Source organism: Lampetra planeri, chromosome 24, assembly GCF_965212315.1.
Source record: "Lampetra planeri chromosome 24, kcLamPlan1.2.h2, whole genome shotgun sequence".
Classification (NCBI taxonomy): Eukaryota; Metazoa; Chordata; class Hyperoartia; order Petromyzontiformes; family Petromyzontidae; genus Lampetra; species Lampetra planeri.
In genome coordinates this window covers 7,223,929-7,244,612 of record NC_136130.1, presented here as the reverse complement: position 1 = coordinate 7,244,612, position 20,684 = coordinate 7,223,929, and the positions used below count along the sequence as shown (strand labels likewise).

The window sequence follows — 20,684 nt, the reverse complement described above, 5'->3', positions numbered from 1 at the left end:
TCAACTCGCCTGATATTGGTCGCGAAAGCCTACGTGTTAAACTGACGAAATACTACAATTGGCCCAATATCTAAATGCAGGACCCTCCTGAAAAACTGGAGTTGAGACTGGGTGAGGAATTTTCTTGGCAATTAAAGGCCTGTATTATTATTAAAGCCTCACATTTATGAGATAACACAATCAATCGTAGCGGAATTCGACAACAAGTGACGTGAAGTTAATATTGTAAAATGGCTCATACTCTCAGGTTTTTTCGTCACAAAAAAACCTAAGAGTATGAATCCTTGCAGTCACGAAAGCTTCAAATCTAGAAATGTAAAATGGCATTTGCTAAAAATGTAAATGCATTCCATTGCCCCCAGCAAAAAAAAAATAAAAACACGTGGAAAACATGTCAGCGGGCATCCTGAAAATAACAACGGTCGCCACCGCTTTGTCATGGGGACAAAGGGTTTAACTGTGAGAACAAAGAGGCTCAGGTCAGCCAGCTCCTTTCTCTGCTCCCCTCCCTTGTCTTGATTTAACATTAGCGGCGCACAGGAGTCCAGCTACGTCACCCTCAGAAGCGTTGTGCTGCTCGCTGCACGCGGGCAAATAAAATGACAATAACCAAACGTGTACGCAGGAACGCGATAGGTTTGAAATAACGCGGGCGAAAGATAAATACGCATCCTTTAGCCAACCAGGTTAGAGCCCTTTATAGGATAGGTTATCTCAATCGCAAGTGAGGCCTATGTTAAACTGCACATGTACACACAGGAAATGTTTTCTGCTGCTCGTGGATTGTGAGTGGTCGTTTTGCCAAGAAAGGAGGAAAATTTGCGTTGAGACAAGGGCAGCTGTAACTATGACAGGCACATAATGTTCCAGCGATTCTTATTTGAAGATACGTACACTGATTAGAGCTTTGAATAATATATTTAATAATGTATGCAAATTGTATGCAAGTTACATGCGAATTTACTCGTTGTGGTAACAAGACGAACAGGATGGTACAAACAAGACAAGGAGAGAGACAATATAAATGAGATGGTGAAACGAGACAAAAGTCCACCCGATTCATGCACTGAATTGTGACTTCAAATGGTAATTTTACAAATAGCTTGGGTAGGCACAGGAATTGTAACTTGCATAGTACCTATTATATAAATTTTCTTTTTTATTATTATAAGCATGGCAGATGAAACAAAAGTGGGAATTTGGTATTTTGGCACCAAAGTTGTGGAACGGCTTACTTGGCAACATTATGAATGCACCAATAAATCATCTATTTTAGACTAAATTACGGACATTATTTTCAGAAAGCGTCTGAGTAAACGAGATAAGATTGTGAGCACAGTTTAACTTTTCAATTCAGTAAAAGTTTTCTCGCTGTGTACATTGTCTGTGCATTCGTTTTGAAGTTTGGTCTATAATCATTTCCTAATTGAGTAACTTACTCAAACATCATCTCCCCTCCCTTTGTTCTCTGGAACTTCCAGACAATCATAAACTGCAGCTACCTTTGGCAAACTGACCCCTAAACAGGAGCAATGTGACAGAAACTCCCACTTCTCGTTTTATGAAGGGCCCATCCAGCAAACTGTTGAGCAACTCACCACCACTTCCCAACACCACTCATCCTCCCACGCCCCCCCACCGCACCTCCTTCTCCACTTCTCTTCATCAACTTTAAACACTTGGAATACAGTTTTTTGAAGTGGCTGCTAACAAAATAAATAACTTATTCACTCACAAAAGCCTCGCAGAGTCTACAGACACCTTTTCTAAGAGGGCTCCCCGTTTGTTAAGTTTGACCAATGGATAGGGGGTGAAGTTTTTTGTGGAGCGTCCAGAGAAAATCCACAAATACCAGGGGAGAACACTTCAACTCTACAGTTTTGGCGTAAGTAAAATAATCATTACCCTCCAGGTAGGTGTGTTACACGTGACAGCTCAATCTATGAGTGATCCAGTGACCCCCACCCCCCCCGCGTCAAGTTGACGGACAACAGGTGCGCCTAGTATAAAATAAACTATAAATTAACACTCTTGTTTATTTTACCAGGTAAAGCCCACTGAGCTATATAGCTCTTTTTCAGAAGTGACCTTGCCACAAATGATTGCTCAACAAAGTGGCTTATCACGTGGAACTTTTTACAGCAGTCAAATACTCTACAAAGGCTTGTCGAGTCTAAATGTGGATGGAAAAACCAGAGACACCTGGGACAAAATCCCGACAAGCACAGGGAGAACATGCAAACTCCAAATATATAGGCGTCGGGATTGGGATCGAACCCACGCGCTCCTGTATACCAGAGGAGGTAGTTAATATCTCGCCATCGTAGCACCACAACTCACAGGGTAAGAGGCTGTCTTGCTGGTCGGTCACGAAAAACTGCCCGCCTCTTCCTGATCCAACCACACCCCACATCCACCTCCTCCACCCTTGTGTGCCAGCGTCACACAAAACAAGTGCCTGCTGGTTGTACTTTTGCTGTGCTCAGTACGGTCTTGGAGAGGTGGGATTAATGGAAGTCCTCCTCCTATTCGTACTACACAATGTGATTATCCTGGCTAACGAGGCCACTGTCAAGCAGTCATGCGGACGATTATTATTCTAGTTGGAGAGGAACTTTACGCAAAGTCTTTGTGTAGAGCTCACGAGGGCGACTGGGTATTTTAGCCAAAGGCCTCTGTGCTGCAATGTTGCGCTGCGTGGGTTTTACGCGGCACCGGTTAGGGGAGTCAATCCGTGGCAGTGTTTGTCCCGCGGGCAGCAAATCCACACTTCGTCTGTACATCCTGCGAGCCGGTGGTTCACACTACCTACTCCAACATTGGCCTAACTCTTCTTCGCATTGTGGCTTTCGGAATTTTAAAGCCCTAACGACTCTGCATTCGAAGCAAAACAACTGTCTGACAACTCTTAACATACAGGCCTATGGAGTTGGCTCTGTAACACGCAACGGGAGTCGAGTTGGAAGTTAGCATTGAGCCTCGTCCACTTTGATGAGAGGTGACAGCTCCCCTAGAGGTCCCGCATATGCAAAGCTTCGGGGCTTTCTGCTGCTGGCAACGGGTGAGACCAGGTCCACAATGAGGATCTGCTGCATCCCACCACAGCCATCAGGGTCCAATTTCTCAGAAGCCAGAGCTTGTGTGCCTCACATGTGTTTCACAACGGATTGAATGCTTTAATGGCAGTACCCCGAAAATAAAGGGAACAAGGTGGCTCTGGACAAGGTCCCGGGCGAAGGCCCAACGTGACTGGCCTTAATCTAAGCTTGGGTGTATGGCCGATTATTAAACCAGCGTGCCAACGATAGTGCCCACCACAACGAAGAAACCATGGCCTACAAAAAAAAAATCAGGCGACTCTCCAGCGCCAGCAGTTGGACCGTCTCGCGTGCACGCCGGACAAAGAGCCACTGTGAAAAGGGTATCCCCCCCCTCCCCCCTTTGAGCAGAGAGATGCACCATTGGCGATTACAACCGCAATGAGTAACGTCTTCTGTGCAGTTCGAGGCTGCACCGAAAAACGGCTGACTCGGTGGCAACTGGAAGAAGACACAAACGCATGCACGCACGCACAGGGGGCTTAATGAAAGCAGGGGCTGTGCTGGTGGTGCAGATGCATGGCAAAAACCGACGACTTGGCTCAGAGCCTGGAAGTCAAGGGGGGGACAACACAATAGAGCTTTGACGTACGCGGGCCCGGCTATCTTTAGACTCCTCCCTTCGTTTGTTACTTTTTTTCCCCGTTACGTTGCTTTATTTTGTGCCCCCCATCTCACCGTTGAGCGCAAGCCGAGAAGCAGAAATACCGACCGTGTTCATCCCCACCCCTCCTGCCCCCCGCACACAAGAAGCCCACTCAACGAGCACTTTTGAGACATTCATCTGCAGCGTCAACCGTTTTCTTTGTCATTTCCCATTCTGACAATCATGAAAGTCACATGTTCTAAATGTGTTGCACATATTAAACGCATACGTGTATACACGTTTTTGCGTATATACAAGCACGTGTTGGTATATTATTATATACCAACATTTTGCACGAACGCGCAATTTTCCAAAATTATTGCGATTACCATTATTTAAATACTTAACGTTTTTCAGGCGGAACACTTAATCGAGTTTTGAAAAGACGTCGGTGAATACGCGATCGAAGTTCACACTGGGAAAATTGTAGCGAGAATGCATTGCGCGGTCCCATTCAGTTATTAATTTAAAATCGCACGGCATTAGTTATTTACATATATAACCCCAGCGATTGTGGGCCGTCAACTGCAGCATGCCAGCCATGGCGGTGGCGGGTACTGCGAGGGCTTTTGATAAGTAGCGTTCATCACCGGGCGGGCGGGCAGCTGAGTGGGGGATTATTTCTCATTATCATTAGGAGGGGAGCGGACGGACAGGGGGATTGAAGTAAGGAGTAGGCGGGTACACGATGTGCGTGTGAGGGGGCGGTGGATGTGGGCGGCCGTGTTGGTACACTCGTGCACACGAGCTGATACGTCGCCGCCGCCGCACAGCAGCGTCAAGGTTGAAGGATAACTACAGACGGGGCAGAGGCAGACGTGCCGAATAGCGAGGGCAATTGAGGACAGCGCAGAGGGAGAGCGAGAGAGAGAGAAACTCAGGATCGCTTTGCCCTGGTCACAACAGCTGCTCCCACTAAATATAAGAGGGGGATTATGACATAATTTCTTGCGAGCAGCAATAAAGTCTCTCGCCTGCTGCTCTTAGTTTGTGCTCCGTTTAATATTTGTCCCTAAAAACGTGACACGAGCGTGTGTAAACTGCGTGCGTGAGCGAGTGCGCGCGTCCAGCATATTAATGCCCTGGACGATCAACGCGGTTGGCCGTTACGAGATGATTAATTGAAATACAATGCAAATTCATGATTTGCATACTGCCCTTCGCCGAATACCGCCAAACTGATTTTTTTTTTCTTACAAGGGCCGTATTTAATGCCACATATACAGCAGCGTTTCAAGGTGCTCGCTTTTTTGTTCACGACACCAAGTTTCAGGTAGGTCAATAAGACACGGTTGGTAAACATATATCGTGGGGCGGGGGGAGGGGATAAACAGATCAGGGTTCAGCGAATGATGTGGAATGTTTTAGAGATTGATTCTGCACAGTCATTAATGCATTAGCATTATTTTATTGTAAGGTGCTTTTGTGTAGTAATGCGTTGGCTTAAGGAAAACTATCCAGGTACTTATATTGGCCATCCCCCACCGATGATAATGTTCATGCAACTATTTCTAAATGCGACAGTTGTTTTTTGCTCAGATTTCTATCTACTTTAATGTTGTACTTTATTTTGTTTTTCTTTTGTCTTTTTGGTGACCCTGCTTACTCTTGAGTTACCACCTGGTTAAACAAATAATCTTGAAACCTGAGGCCCTTCTGCTATTTCAGTCTAAGTTCAAGCACTTCCCCCTCCCATCTGCCTACGACTCTCTCTATAAAGTACCTTCTTCCTCACTCTCGTTCTCTGAAAGTAACCAAAAATAAAAGCCCCATTTTCTCCCTTGCTCTCATAATGCACCTCCCTTCCTTCTCACCCCCCCCCCCCATTTCAGGAGATGGTCTCAAGTGAATGGATTCTTGGATTAGCGACTCCCAAATTATCACTAAATGACAAATCCCTGTGCCTATTTCACATCAGCTGCTTTCGTCACCCCCGCTGCTGTTTAACACCACAGTGCCACCAACCAATATCTTAAAGGCCAATTCGACCTAGGCCGAGAGAGTCCACTGCGCCAGGTTTAACTGCGAATTATCACCGGCAAATAAATGAACCCGGGGTTTATGCGGGCGATGCCCTGGACTACAACAGCACACTGACGCATGTCACCCACACACAGAGATGTCACCCACACACAGAGATGCGTGTGGGTGACATTATGGCGGTCGGCTCAGCGACTGCTTTAGCCCAGAGGTCGCAAATGGGTTTTGATTCCTTACCCGTACCTGGCCGCACCAGGGTCGCAAATGGGTACCCGTACCCGGCCGGGTACGGGTACCCGTTCCCTACCCGTACCCTACCCGAAATGAGTGACAAATGGTTACTCACCAGTGACTCACGGCCTACCCGTACCCGGCCGCACCAGGGTCGCAAACGGATACCCGTACCTGGCCGGGTACGGGTAGCCGGGTATCGGGTAGGGTACGGGTATCGGGTACCCGGTTGCGACCTCTGCTTTAGCCACAGAGCATCGTCCTGGATGCCGTTCACGCATCCTCGTGGAAAGCACGCAAGGCGGCTGCCTGGCCTGTCCAGACGAACACGAACTGAACTGCTCTTCACCGTCCATCCCTCTTCAGCCCCCCCACCGGTGCCACCCCCTCCTCACATCCACAATACAAGCCGCTGGAGATAAGACAAGTGTTTATGGCTGTCTTCATTAACGCATCTCCAGGGGAAGGCACTGAGGACCACAGCCCTCTCCCAATCAAAGCTTACTCGCACGCAGAGACGAATGGGGAGGGAGGGGGGCAGATCATTATTTGTACGCTACCCTCATATTTATCTGTTGCTCAACAAAATGTACGAAGAATGTCCTCTGTGTATGCTGGTTGGTTCATTTACATGTGGTTAATAACTATCATACTACAGAGGCACGTTTGACGAGTGGGTATTTATGACAAGCGAGGCGTGCAGGATGAGGTAGTGGAGCCAGCACAATGCCTGCCCAAGGCGTCGTCTCCCCACTGATGCTGTTAGCAGACCGAAGCAGGCACTGATTTTAGGTCGAGTCAACTTAGGGGGGAGACACTCGTTAGGCAACAAGCCCGGGTTGTGGCTTTGGTAGCGCAGAGCACTTACTTTTAACTGCTGCGCCATCGCGCCCCAGCATGCAATCCACGTGTGCACGCATGCACGCACTCCAAATATAGCACAAACAAAAACTAAATAGGCAACAGTATTATAATAATACGGCAAAGCTTAGTGCTTACATATTTATTCATGTCTTGAGGCTACGGCTGCCCGGGGGCGGGCAGTATCAACACTCATCCAATTATATTTTCAACGAGCGGAGAGTGATTTAATGCTCGTTTTTTTTTCTTTTACGCACGGGTCGCTTTATAAGGCTAGCGCTAGCCGGAATGACCGGGGCTTTTGCCCAGGGCGACCTGCCCACAGCACCGAGCAGCGCAAACGCCCCCCCCCCGCCGACCCACGCAAAATGCCCGGGAGTCCCTTTGCGCCAGCGAGACGCATCTCTTCTCCCGCGATGAGCGAGACAGACAGACAGACGGATGAATAATTGACCCAAAAACTCGGCAAAAAAATCCAGCGCCGGCCCCATCGATGATTAAGGGGGGAGGAGGAGAGCGGACCAGATGCGTCGCGTTCGGAGGGCACCGCCAATCCCGTGCGAGCATTTGCGCTCACGTGACGGCTTCGAGACCAATTATAGAGCGCCAGCTGTTGCTAGAAGGCAACGGGCACATATCAAGGGATACCACGTGGTTGGGGGGGGCATCATCTATTCATCGATTACAATCGATGGCTTACAACACCGCATGCATAGAATCAAGTGTTCATTTGTACGATGAAACCTGCAGAGACACTAAATAATCTGCATACTTCGCAATGGTAAGTGGGAGGGGGGCGGAAGAGAGGAGGGGAGGGTGGTAACAAGCTACAAGAGGTGACGGTGGGTTGTGGGTGCGAGAGATGGGTGGGTCGGGGCGAAAACGTACTGGGTAAATATTTCTTAGATGCAGTCGAAACGCTCAGGGATCAGGCAGTCAAAAAAAGGTGTTTTAATGAAGAAAAATAAATAACAGGGAAGGACATATGGCATAAATCGACACAAAAGAACCAGCACAACTTTACCAGTCCCAACAGGGGGGAAACGCCACGATGATTTATTTTATGAGAAGCTGAGGTTTTTGTGGAGGGACCGGGGAGTGTAGGTGGTGAGGAGGAGGAGGGGGGGGTGAGAAAACGCGTCGCGGGTTTCTCGAATGCCCCTGGGGAGAAATGCTCACGGGCCGCTCCGTTAGAACACGGCCGGGGTAAAAAACGGGGACAGCTCCCCCCCCCCCAAACCTCACCACCTTATTGCATTCGGGGTAGGCCAGGACCGATGCCCTCCAAAATAGGGGCAACGGCAGAACCCTCGTCGCGAATTCAATCCCGGTGGGAGACGTGTGGAAGGGAGTGACACAGAGCGGCGCAGATAATTCTCTTAAGCTTCCTAAAGAAAACTGCAGAACGCCGCTAAGCGGGGGTTGGCTGAGGACACCGCGGGCTCGTTTTATTTTTATTACGTCTCATACAGTACTTTGAGAGAAAAACCGAGAATTTTTTTTCGCACGAGGCCGCAGAGCGTGCCTGCAGAACTGTCTGCCAATAACGGCTTCAATTTATGAGCCACGCGAGGATGCAACATTATTTTTTTTCTCCCAGCGTTCCATCCCTGCAACCCACCGGGTCCCCCCCCACCACCACCACGACCACCACCGCCTCCTCCCTCCTGCAGCTACCCCCCACCCCACCCCACCACTCCTGAGCGCAAGCCATCTCTCGAGGTCACCGACTGATACCGAAACGATTAAAATGCACAATAAAACCAGGACGAGTTTCATTAAGTGCCACACATTCATATCGTGAAGATTTACGGAACTGCAACTAGGTCACCTCCTTTTAAAATAATTTTTTTTAACTAATTCGCTGAGAATGGGTGCCCGTGGGGGATATTTGGTTTATTTAAAAAAAAAAATTGCCCGACATGAAAATAAATGCCGAGGTGGCACCGTTTGGTTGGCAGTACCAGCGAGGCTCCCAAACACAAGGCACACGGAGTTAAACGCCAGCCGGATTCAACTTGGTTCTCCGTTGCCATCATCAGCAACAATTACACAATTCACGATTGACAGTGAAAATAACGATCAATCGTGATCAAAATTTTCTTCATCAATCATCACGATTGAATATTGCAAACAGCCGTTATATCATTAATTGCCGTCACAATCCCGCTAGGCTCGCTAAAGTGAGCGCAGTTGGTTAAGCTGCACACCTTCGTGTTAAGTTACCAATGACTGTCCTATACTGAGATTGGTCCCCCCCCCCTAGGAACTAAATCCTTTGTATTGATCACAGCCTCTGAAAAAAAAACTTACAGGGAGAGTGTTAGTTACTCGGGGCCCATCGAAGTACTGCATACAGAATGAATTACGTCATGCCGGGCCCAAGGGAGCCTTGATGGCACGCTACTTGGATGCTCCGGCCAGGGATGGAGAGGCTCTACTCTCATGCGATTGATGGGTCTTTATACGACTCACCTCGTGCGTGGGGTGGGCTCTTAACGAACGAACCGAGGGAGACGCTTTCCTCGCACGAGTTACGAGAATGCAAGCTGCACACTTACTGGAATACGTCTCCACAGCAAAGTGCTCGCGAGCCTTAGAAATCCTTCGGCGTGGTTTGCTTAATGTCTTGTCAAAGAGCGCCGCGCTCTAACAACGCGCGGTTGGCTGGTGGGTCTTCCTTTCGATTGATAGGGAATGGCAAGGCTCTTTAATGATGGGAGTCATGTGGACCGTCGCATGTCAGTGAATGGTATGGAACGCCATTGATATGACGACTGGAATGGCTTCCCTATGGCTGGGAAAGCCAGTATCGATCTCCAATGGCACGATGGCCGCGTATGGATTCCTCACCGATTTTATTTTGATCCTAGTGGATCCTGAGTGGCTCAGCGGTCAGAGTGCTAACCACGAGGGCTGCTCGAATGGAACCGAATCGTTCGAATTTTTTCAGCAGATGCCCAGAAACTACCGCGGCAAAGGGGTCTGCTTTATTAAAATAGACATTAAGAGGCCAACGGTGTTGCCATTTGGAATGGCCCATTGTGTGGTGTATGCAACCCTAATGTCAAATTTGAAAATGACCTGCAACTAAGTTAAGGAAAATATCTGCTCCTACATAACCAAAATGTCCAAGGTCTCTTACGAAGCATCAATCTTGACGGGCTCTCACGTGATAAAATGGCAACGATTAACCACAATGCAAAGTCGTGTCAAAATGTTTGGAGATGTCACGATAACGACTGCTCAGTGTGCCATGCTGCGGTCCGTAACTCTCCACCTGTGAACACAAACACGCCCGCGACTTCCACCCCCCCCCCCCCAGTTGTTGCGGAAACTAAGAAGCGTTCGAGGAAAATGGAGCGGTTGCTGCTGCTGCACACAACCAGAGCGTGCAATAAACACATTAAAGCGGTGAACCCAAGCGCCCGTGTTTCTCAGCCGCAGGGTTACACCTGCTTCGCAGAAATGCAAATTTACAAAAGTTCGACTATAAATAGAATGTAAATGCAGAGTTGCGGACAAGTGCACACATGCAGCAAGTCATGTGCGGTTGGCAGCCACCTACAATGATTTAATTAGTCGCACGACTTGCATTGACAAAGGGCATAGGGGCTGATACCTTTAAAAAAAAAGTAATGAAATAGGAAACAAAACCAATGGCTACAACTATCTTTTCGGAATAACCATTTTATTGGCTTTCCAAGTGAGCGAGCAAATTGGCAGTGCATGTACGAAGGTGCTGCTGCCCTGGATTTCTACTGCAGCATCCCTAGATTTCTACTGCCACGAAATAAAACCAGACAGGGACCTATATATACGGCCCCGGAGAGCCAGCAGACAGGACACTTGCAACAAACACGCGGGCCCTATCTGTTAGCGCCAGTATTGAGCCGACGCTATTTACTCTACAAGAGTATCTTTTTTATTTATAAAAGGAGGCGTGTGTTTGTGAACAGGGTTTCTAATACTCTCATTGTCAAAGTATCTTGTTCCATATTACCCAACATTCCGGAGTGCTCCCGATTGTCTCCATGGCATCCCTTATCTTATCCCACTTACTCTGATTGCCAGGGTCTGGGAGGATCAGACATGTGCTGTTCTACCTTGACACAGGCTTGTGCCTCTCGACTCTGAACGCACTTGACTTCTGCGGTTGCAGAGTCAGGGCTTTTTGGTCCACACACACGCGCATACGTAACGCTTGTGCTACTGCCCTGCCATCTTCACGTGGTCCACCAATCCCAGACTGCGGGTGGCGGGGGGGGGATGCTGGAGGCTTGTCGACACACGCCCGGTCATGCGCGGCCCCACTGTCACGACGGTTCTCGGATTAAATTTTTTTTCAGTCACTGAGACCCACGGCCGTGAGGCAGAGTGCGTGGGTGCAGCAAGGGTTTGTACCCCATACGAATGGGGATGAGTCTCCCCCCCCCCTCCTCTCCCCAATGAACGCTCAGCCCAATCACGGGTTACAAGTGGCATTCGGTCCTGAATTTCAGACAGCGGTCGGGCAATCTAACTCCTCAGACGGCACAGGGCAATTATAAATGTGGTTATTTTTAAAAGCCAAATAAAACCTACGCCTCCTCTTGCCGCTGCTCCTCGTTTAGGCAGAGCCCACGCGCTAAATGACGGCAGCCTTAACGAGAGCAGCCTTTCTCATTATTAACTACATTTAAGCAAACACATTAGTGATGAAGTAAGGAATTAAGGGACTGCGCGTCGGCTGTGGTGCACGAGCACGTACCCAAAAAAAATCCACCACGTTCATCTTCAACGCTGTCCTAGCACAGAATACTGTACAGCACTGTATACTGTATATATGCACATAAGGCTAATTTTTGACTCGAGAGGACCACCACTGCCTAAAACATTTGCACATTTCATGGATTCTGTTACAAGGCAGTGTTAATGTTTAAGCGACGAGTTTTTTTTTATTCGCTCAAATCAGGTTATTTATAAATTCCGTGCATTGATAATATACGGAAATGTCACAATATTGTATGCAAGCAAACAAAAATGAGTTGATGCCCCCCCCTCCCTGCATCCACAGTAGCCCCCATACTTTACCGCTTTCTCTCCCCATCTATTCCCCCCCTCCCTTCTCCAGCTCTCACCGCCCCCGCCGGCTCCCCATCAGTGCCTCCCTGCAGCATGTGCCTTGCGTCGATGACATCACCCCATGGGCAGGCACGTACGCAACCTGCTACAGCCTCCTCCTCCTCCTCGCCGTCCTCCGCACGTGCCGCGTACGGGGCCCTACAGATATTTATCTGCGACGTGTTCACAATAATTCCTCCCAAACCGCCCTCTATACCAGAAAGCGCCGCCCCCCCCCCTCTCCACCCCCCACACTTGGAGCACCAACCTCCTCCCGCCGTCGATCATTCGTGCCCCATTTTGCACCCTCTCCCTTTAAAATAAAGTATGAAAAAAAATGTTTCTCCCTCAAATCCCAGTAGGGTCTCTCGCTCGACAAATCGATCGCGCTTTGTTTCACACAAATCCCGTCCACCTTGACACTGCGGAATTGGAATGCGATGCAAAATTGGAATAATTGGGACTCGAGCTCAAGTGCCAATCAGATCGGCGGGCCCGAAGATGCACGCCGATAACGCCGGTTGCGCCCCCCCCCCCCCCCACGGGCGAGGGGCTGCAGTTTGCTTGCGAAGAAACTCGTTGGAAACAGCACGGGGGTGGGGTGTGGGGAGCGGACGACGAGATAGAGACGCACGGAGGAGGGAGAGAGGTGAAAGATGATGAGGGTGGTGCGGGGGTGGAAAAGTGAGGACCAGTGTGCGAAAGGGCGAGGGGGAGAAAAATCACTCGAAGTGAAAGAGTAAAAATTTGACATTGCGCTACAGAGGCTCATCCCATGTTAACAAAACGCATGCTTTATCGGGCCTGATGCAAACAGGAATACGAAAAAAGCTCTGCGCGATAGGAATATCGCGGGCGAAGGCCGGAAGACCCGCTTCGTGCTGCCAGGCGCCACATTCGCGTTACTATAATGCCTTAGAATTCCCAAACAAATCCGGCTCAAGTTGAAGGGCGCCAATTACCGAATTCAGCGCGATATATTTCCCCACGCGCCACAAAACGGCCTCCGGGCTGGCCATTGTGCACTGCGGCTGCTCATAAAGAGGAGCTGAAAGGGTGCATTCGAGTGCACTAATGTCTCCAGTTTGTGCTCGTGGAGCCTCGGATGACCAGCGCGCCCCCTGCACCCCCCCCCCAACCCCCAACCCCCAAACCCACACCACCTCCTCACTGCAACCTTCAACCCCTACAGGGACGGCACGAGCGGGCGGATGCTTTGCAGCGAAAATAGAGCCCACGACTTGTCGCGTTGGCAAGGCGAACGATCATCGGGTGCCACTCAACACAGGGCAGTGAGATGCCACTTTCCGTCACTATGGCGTCTCAGGATCGCGACAGGGCCTGCCCTTGTCTCCCTGCCGTGCCCGCGCGGGTATTTATAACCGTACGCCGGCAAAGAAACGGGTCAAATTATGCAAACCGCGGCAGGCCCCATTGTTTACGTCTGGCCGAGAGCTAGCTTGTGCCGAACACAGGTCACCGCCGCATCTGCCTTAAAGGATTGCTTGCCACTCAGCCTTTCCCACCACCCACCCCCGTCCCTCAAAAGCTCAACCCCTCGCTCCCAACCCCTGCCAATTAACAAAACAGCTGTTTCTGCCCTCCTCTCCCTTGGCAGTCGCAGGGGACACGCGTGCACATTCAGACGAGGCAGGGATAGGCAGCCAGACTGAAGTATTCGAGACAGACGAGGGACATGCAAGGGATGCCAGCCTTCTGTGTAAACAGGCAGGAGACAGACATGCAGACAGCCAGCTCAGGGCCCTTGGATATAGACATAGAGAAGGGGGAAACAAACAGAGCAGAGATGCTCGGTTGTTGAAAGGGGGGGGGGGGGGGGGAAAGAAAATGGGTACAACTGACAAGGATGTTCTCGACAGCGAAATACAAACCCGCATCGTTACTCGGACACATGATCAGCAGGGCCGGACGTGGACAAGACGCGTAGAGAACGGCGAGACAGAAAAAAACACGAAAGAAGGGAGACAGAGGTGGGACACTCAAAGACGAACGAGGCTGACGAGATGGAGACAGGCCAAGAAGTGGGGAGTAAGAGACGTTGAGGAAGAGGAGGAGGAAAAAAAACTAATAAATCATGGTCAGCAGCACGTAGGGCCTCATAAATCATTGTGGAGCGTGCGAGAGGCCGGCCTGATATCAGCAATGACTTGCTGACCCCCGCGACCCTTTTCCTGGTGCCCGCACGCACATACGCGCTGCACGCGCAGCGTTCCAATGAAAGATTTTCCTTTAATCCCGTCCCCAGCACCGCACCAATGCCCTCTCCCCGATTACAGTCGCCCAATGCCTCTCCCAGCAGCCAAAGCACCCACCACACAGATGCAACAAGAAGAACAAACGCACTGCAAACACCTACAAAATACACGGGCAAAGTAACGATTCTGCATGGCTGCGATTCGACGAATGGCCACGGTTCAGGGTCACGATTTAATTGACGAATTGATTTTGTATTTGCCCTCACGGTACATCTATAAATATATCGAATCAATAGCGACATATGATTTGTAGAGGCGCATGAGAATTGAAAATAACACATTTTCACAAGCAATCCTTAATGCATGCACTTAAGGTTATAGGAGTCGATTTTAGTTGAAGAAATCATTACGTACATACTAACGTGAATTTGTCAAGATTTTTGGGGGAATTTGCTAAGCGAGTTGGGGTTACGGCGCAGCGACTCGAGAGGAGGACAGGTGGCGATCAAACGATCAAAGCCACCGACCCTCCCACGCGGTCGCAAAACTAGCGGCCATAGCACGGCCTACACACAAAGGGCGGTGCTCAAATCCACGCGGACCGTCCGATACTTTAACGAGGTAATTACACGCTGCCGTTGTTGTGGCCACAAGAGCAGCCGCTGGACCTATTAGGGGACGGGATGCGATGTGCTGGGATGTGGACACAGGGTGGTGGTGGTGGAATGGTCGGGCGTGCGTCGGGAGTGGGAAGTCGGGAATGGGGAGGAGGGCGGCACGGTGGGTGGTGGGGGCAGCTGTTACCTGGAGCAGCTGGTGTCTCCTCGTGTTCACATGACCGGATGAGGGCCTCCAGGATGCGAGCCGGATGGTCGGCCTTGGACTCGTCGCTGTCGGGTGGACCGGGCAGTGGAGGATGAGGAGGTTGATGGGGGTGCACACGAGTTTGCACGTATTCACACACATGGGCACGCACACACACACGCACACACAGGGAGGGAAAAAACACATGTAATTCCGTGTTGCCAAAGATTACTGTACATCACCGAAATCTTTCAGTTGTTTAAGTTTGTATTTTCTTGCTACTCGAAGGAGATTTGAAGGTAATGCGTTGCCATTAAGTTGCTCCGCTGTATCAGATTGAAGAGGCAAAACAGTTTACAAATAAATAATGCAGAATCATGAAAAATTGATGAAAAATATATCAGTGCAAGTTGGCAACAATTGCATTGTCACAAGTCACATGTATGTATGTTATAAATGATGACGTTTGTTCAGCAATACAGGTAAGTGCACCCTTATTAAATTTTTACCTGTAACTCGGACAGAATGCAGTGACAATTGAGACAATAAAGTGACAATGGGCCATTAACAAGACACCGATTCTCAGCCTGTGTTAGTCACCGTGGGCCCAATATGGAACATTACTTGGGGGATATGGACGCAAGGGAGAGACTTTCCACCATCAGCCTTCTCTCTCAAGGGGGGCAACAAGGAAACAACACTGCACTGCAAGCGCGGGAAACATGGTCCCAATTTCGATTTAAAGCTTTCGTGACTGCTGGGATTCATCTTCTTGGTTCTTTCGGTAAAGTCACGTAGAAGGGAAGTAATAAAATAATAAAAATAAAACATAATAAAATAATTCTCACGACGTTTTACCTGAGGACGGCTGCTTGCGTTGTGGCCGAAACGACGTGAGAATTATTTTATTATGTTTTATTTTTATTATTTTATTACTTCCCTTCTACGTGACTTTACCGAAAGAACCAAGAAGATGGTCCCAATTCTCAAATTCCTTCTTAACCCTAGCAGATGCCCACGTACTGCACAGGTGTCAGAACAATTCTGGCTTTAGCCACTGCCAGGGCAGGGTTGCCACTTCTGTGATAGACATAAAAAAAAATCACAACACATCATGTGAACAAGACTAGCTAACAATGAATTATGTTTCATGTTCCCAGACAGCTACATCCAGGAGCGGAAGATGCAAGTGGTAAACCTGCTGCGCAGCTCACAAAACGGCGCCAGCCTCGGTTTAGACGGCACGATGGTTCATCTCACTCGGTGCCACACCCTTTCCCAGCGGCCATGCCAGCGCTCAAACCCGAGGAGCTCCCTAGGAATATAAGCCTCGTGCTGGAGGTCGACTCGTCGCTTTCTGCCTCAGCTACCAGGGCAACCGACAAGGTGCTAGGATCCGGGATGGAAGAACGAGGCGGCTAGGAGTTGCTTGCGTTCGTTGCCCGCTCACCCGCTTAGCCTGCACAGCTACTCAGCGTGGGGAAAACCAGTGCCCGGGGTTATCTGGGTACCTTGGCGACCGCTCGGTTGCCATGGGCAACCATCTGCTGATTCAGAGCAGCCCGCAGAGCAGTGCGTGAGGGGTGGCACTGGGCCAAGAGCATGATGTCATACTACGCTATACAGAAAGGTGACCTCATCCAGTAAAGCGGCAAAGGGAGGGAGATATAGGGATGGATGGGGGGGGGCGAAGTGGAGGGTGGAAAGAAGCATTAACGGGAGACAGGAGTCCGTTGAGGGAATGGATAAATTAAATAAAAAATCAAAACCAATTAGGCCAATCTGTCATGCTTTCAGCCGATAGCACGTGCATGGGGGAGGTTTTGGGTTTTCCGAAATGTATCGATTGGGCTTATTTTATTATCGGTATTATTTTTCCTCCCTCTGCCTTATTTTTGTGTATCGGCAGGCATTCAGTGTGGGGAGAAAGAGCTCTTGTCATACACACTCCTTGCCCGCCTCGCCGAGCGAATGAGATTTACGCTGCGCAGGGACGGCGCGTCGAAGGACGAGCAGTCGGGAACGGAGAAGGGTGATGATATTTGATCGCGTCCGATGATGATGTGTGATGACGATGATGAGCGAAACCCTGCTACTGCAGGTGAACGCCGCTGAAGGGAAAGATTTTGTCGAAGGAATGGGAATTTTAAAATGGGGAAATAAATTGTTAAATGTATTTCAAATATTGCAGAACTAATATTATTTCATCAAATCTAAACCAAATGCATGGTCTTAACATATTAAATAGCTGAACATTTCTGGCATGGATTACATTGTTGGGTAAATATTATCTTTACAGTAGGGAATGATATTGTAGGTGAAATGCAGACAACACGGCATATGTATTCATACGGCGCACACACATGCATATATGTACACGTCTCCGCTAAAAAAACCTTCACGCTCAATATTTTCGCACAACCACTGCAGAGGAGAAACCTGCCCCATAGTGAAATTGACGCCTGACCTATTCATTAACTTGCAAGGTCACTCCACCAACTAGCCAAGTCACAGTCTGACGTGCCACACACCACCAACCGTATCGATGAGCTGACAACCAGTGCTGCAAAATGGTGTGATTTTGCACACAAATGGGCATTTATTTTTACGGTTGTGACATTTATAAAAGAAATTTTCATAAAAATGCGTGCTATATTTGAGGCTCCACTCTGCCAAAATTATTACTTTTGGGCTCTGATTGCCAGAGGTTCGTTAGGGTGCGGTACAACCCAACGAACATCCAACAACCCCGAGTCGAATCAAACACCCCCTAACTTCCAGCCAACCACTTAGCTCGCAAGTCTTTCCCACTGCACAAACGAGCCGCGACGTGGCCAGCCTGGCTTTGCTCGAGCCGGGTTGTTTTCCCCCACTGCAGAAGCCGAGCAGAGCCATGCCACTGACATCACATGCCATAAACGAGCCAAGATGCATGTAGATGACATTCATCACCCGCATGATGAATGCTTCATTAGCCCCGGCTCTGGTGCTACTTGGGTCCAAGTCAGATTCAGATGTACCGCGAGGCTGGCGCATCAAGGTTTGGTTCCAGGTTGGCATGGTAGTGGAAAAACCATCCGTACCATGAGAGCCCTGCATTGGTTTGGATTAGATGTGCCAGTGGAAACGTTCTCCGGCTTCATGGTAAAACGAGCCAAAGTGACTGACCTGGCGCGGAAGACGAGCGGGCCGAGGCTCTGGGCGAGCGCCCGTTGGGTGATGCGCCCGCGCGCCGCGTGGCAAGCCCGCGCCAGGTGGCGGAGTAAGTAGCGCAGGGCCAGGCCGTGCTGGATCGGAACGTCCACGCCGCCGCCACCGCCACTGCCTCCCTCCAGCAGGCTCCGCACCATCTCCGCGCAATCGCTCGCGTTGAACGCCTCTGTGTCGCACACACCGAATGGCAGGAGAACACAAATCAGGGATCCACATGCTTTAGCCCTGCAGACTGTCAATGCAGGCGATGGGACAGCAACGGCATTGTGGAAGAAAGTGGCGGAAAGTTTCCGAGATATTGGCTGCTAACAAAAATGCACTTGGCCAGGAGACATCACGAATAGAGATGATGGTCAGGGGTTGAGTCTAACAACAGAGGCAGCTTGGACCGGTTCAGATATCACTCGTTATTGATGTTAGCTGTGGCAAGGGATTTACCTCTGGTCACCGATTCATAGGGCAGTGCGTTAACTACAGCGCCACTGCTCCATCCGTATATAATAAAACATTTTATTAATCCATGAAATACTCATGCAGTGTCAATACTCTTTCAGTATGGCCCTGCATTGGAATATTTGGCCAATTTAATAAACATTCGGCTTACAAATATAAAGGTATGACCAGTAGAGTGTGAACGCACACGTATCGCATGTATAACAACACGGCCTACCAACTGTACACAGCCACCTGGAATCACGTTGGGGCAGGAAGGAAATCAGTGACAAATAACGACAAACACAAAAAAACAAGTACGGCAATAACATTCAAGGAAAGGATTTCCTGCAAAAATAGGTAAAAAATGGAAGGTTCCACAAAGCCAAACGGCCCTACGAAATGACTCTAATTGCGAGCGGTTGTTTCGCAGCTTGCGTTAAGCTTAGGGGGCAAGGCTGGGCGACCGGGGAAACAAGCCCCGGTGGTCTTTTTTCACCGTCGCGTCATTCAAATGAAGAAAACTGGGTACCCACGGTGGGAGGAGCCAGGCCAACAAGGGACGGCACGCCGATGAATAATTAACGGTGAGATTTTGGCTTCGTCCCCCGTGGAATTGAAGCCGAGTTTTCAGCCACGTGGCGATTGGTTCCGGGGGGTATCAGGAGAAGGGGGGCTCTCTCTCCTCTCACATGCCAGCATCTCCTCTATTTAGCTTATAAGATAGCCCCACATTCTGATTCGCTAAATTGTGTCAAAAAGGCACGCAACCTTTGCCAGCTGCCGGGGCAGACAATTTCCCAGCAACACGTAAACCGTCACGCGTTAAGGCGACTCCTTTGAAAAGAAAATGTACGTCGCAACAAAGTTGTGGAATGAATCGACTACTCGGGGGGACTTTGGGTCACTATGGCTTTCGAGAGCACACGTGACAATAAAAAAAAGAGACACTTAATTTTTCAGTTCGTGTATTTGAAAAATTAAGTGCACGTATTTGTATTGACCCTTTTGTCAATCCACTGCTGGATGAGGGCCCTCCCCATGCCACGTGTGCCGTGTGGGGTTAATTGACCATGTTTTACCACTCTAGCCAGTAATGAGGAAGAGTACAGATGTGGGAGCGCGGAAGTATGGACTTTGCTTGCATTGTGCCTTTTGTTCCCTGCATCCCTGCAGCCTGTAACATCTGTTTTCTGTACAGCGCTTATCCACCCAAGCACTACTCAGGCTCAACACTGCTTCGAATCCAAGACCTGGATGACAGCGGGCGAATTCCGGGTGAATTGGTCAAAGGCTTTTGGTTATTATAGAGTCGTAATAATTCACAAGGAATGTGCTGAGCAACACGGCGGTTGCTTTTATTATTTTCAACGTGCAGTCGCGATCGTGTTACCGCCTTGGCGACTGTAGTGACGAGCGGCAACGAAAGTGATCGCGCAAACGCCACGGCAATGGATGGACCCGGTGCCTGCCATGGAGCCACAACTCCGGCAGGAACGACTTCATCGAGCTGGAGCTATATAGTTGCTACGTGTGTATGCTCAACTTCTTTGTCACCGTACGCAGCCGACCGTGCTAATAAAGTCATGATAACCTCAGGTTATAAGAGTTGCGCGTTTTTAAATAAACTTACATCATGGCCAGCTAAGACATTTTGGCCAGTGCGGAAGAGTTTGCCGAATACCCTCCGGGAGGGGTGTCTTTGGAGTTCCTTTCTTTCCAAGGCCTTCCGTGAACATAGGCACGAGCAAACAATTGCATGGCTACACCTTTACTTTTGTTTGTGCCGAGAACAAGCCAAAGTTTCTGCTTCTCTGATATCAGCTGTATAATTGGCACCGACTGCAGCCCCAGCGCATCGTGTAACTCGTCAGTACTAGCCACGGCACGGCAGCACCAGATGCTGTGCATCACTTTCACCGTGTGCTGCCAAGCGGTGGCGGATGTCAGAAAAATAATAAAATGATAGTAGGGATAGATAACAAAATGGTATCGGGTATTGAGGCACGGGTTGAGTTTCGGCCCTGAAAACAAAATACTGGCTCACGAAGAAAGAGATAAAGTAACTCGAAAAAACACGGAGAAGCAAAGATGTCATCT

At 49.4% G+C, this 20,684-nt stretch overlaps 1 protein-coding gene across 2 annotated transcripts in view; it reads right to left on the bottom strand.

The window, feature by feature from the left end:
• Positions 1-20,684, bottom strand: part of LOC144726689 (phosphatidylinositol 3-kinase regulatory subunit gamma-like) — a 142,159-nt gene that overhangs the window by 44,249 nt on the left and 77,226 nt on the right. For both annotated transcript variants that reach the window (XM_078605486.1, XM_078605487.1), the window contains exons 5-6: positions 18,108-18,318; positions 14,940-15,025 (exon numbers count right to left, since the gene is read on the bottom strand). In XM_078605486.1, coding sequence (XP_078461612.1) covers positions 14,940-15,025; positions 18,108-18,318 — 297 coding nt within the window. The remainder of the gene's footprint in view (positions 1-14,939; positions 15,026-18,107; positions 18,319-20,684) is intronic.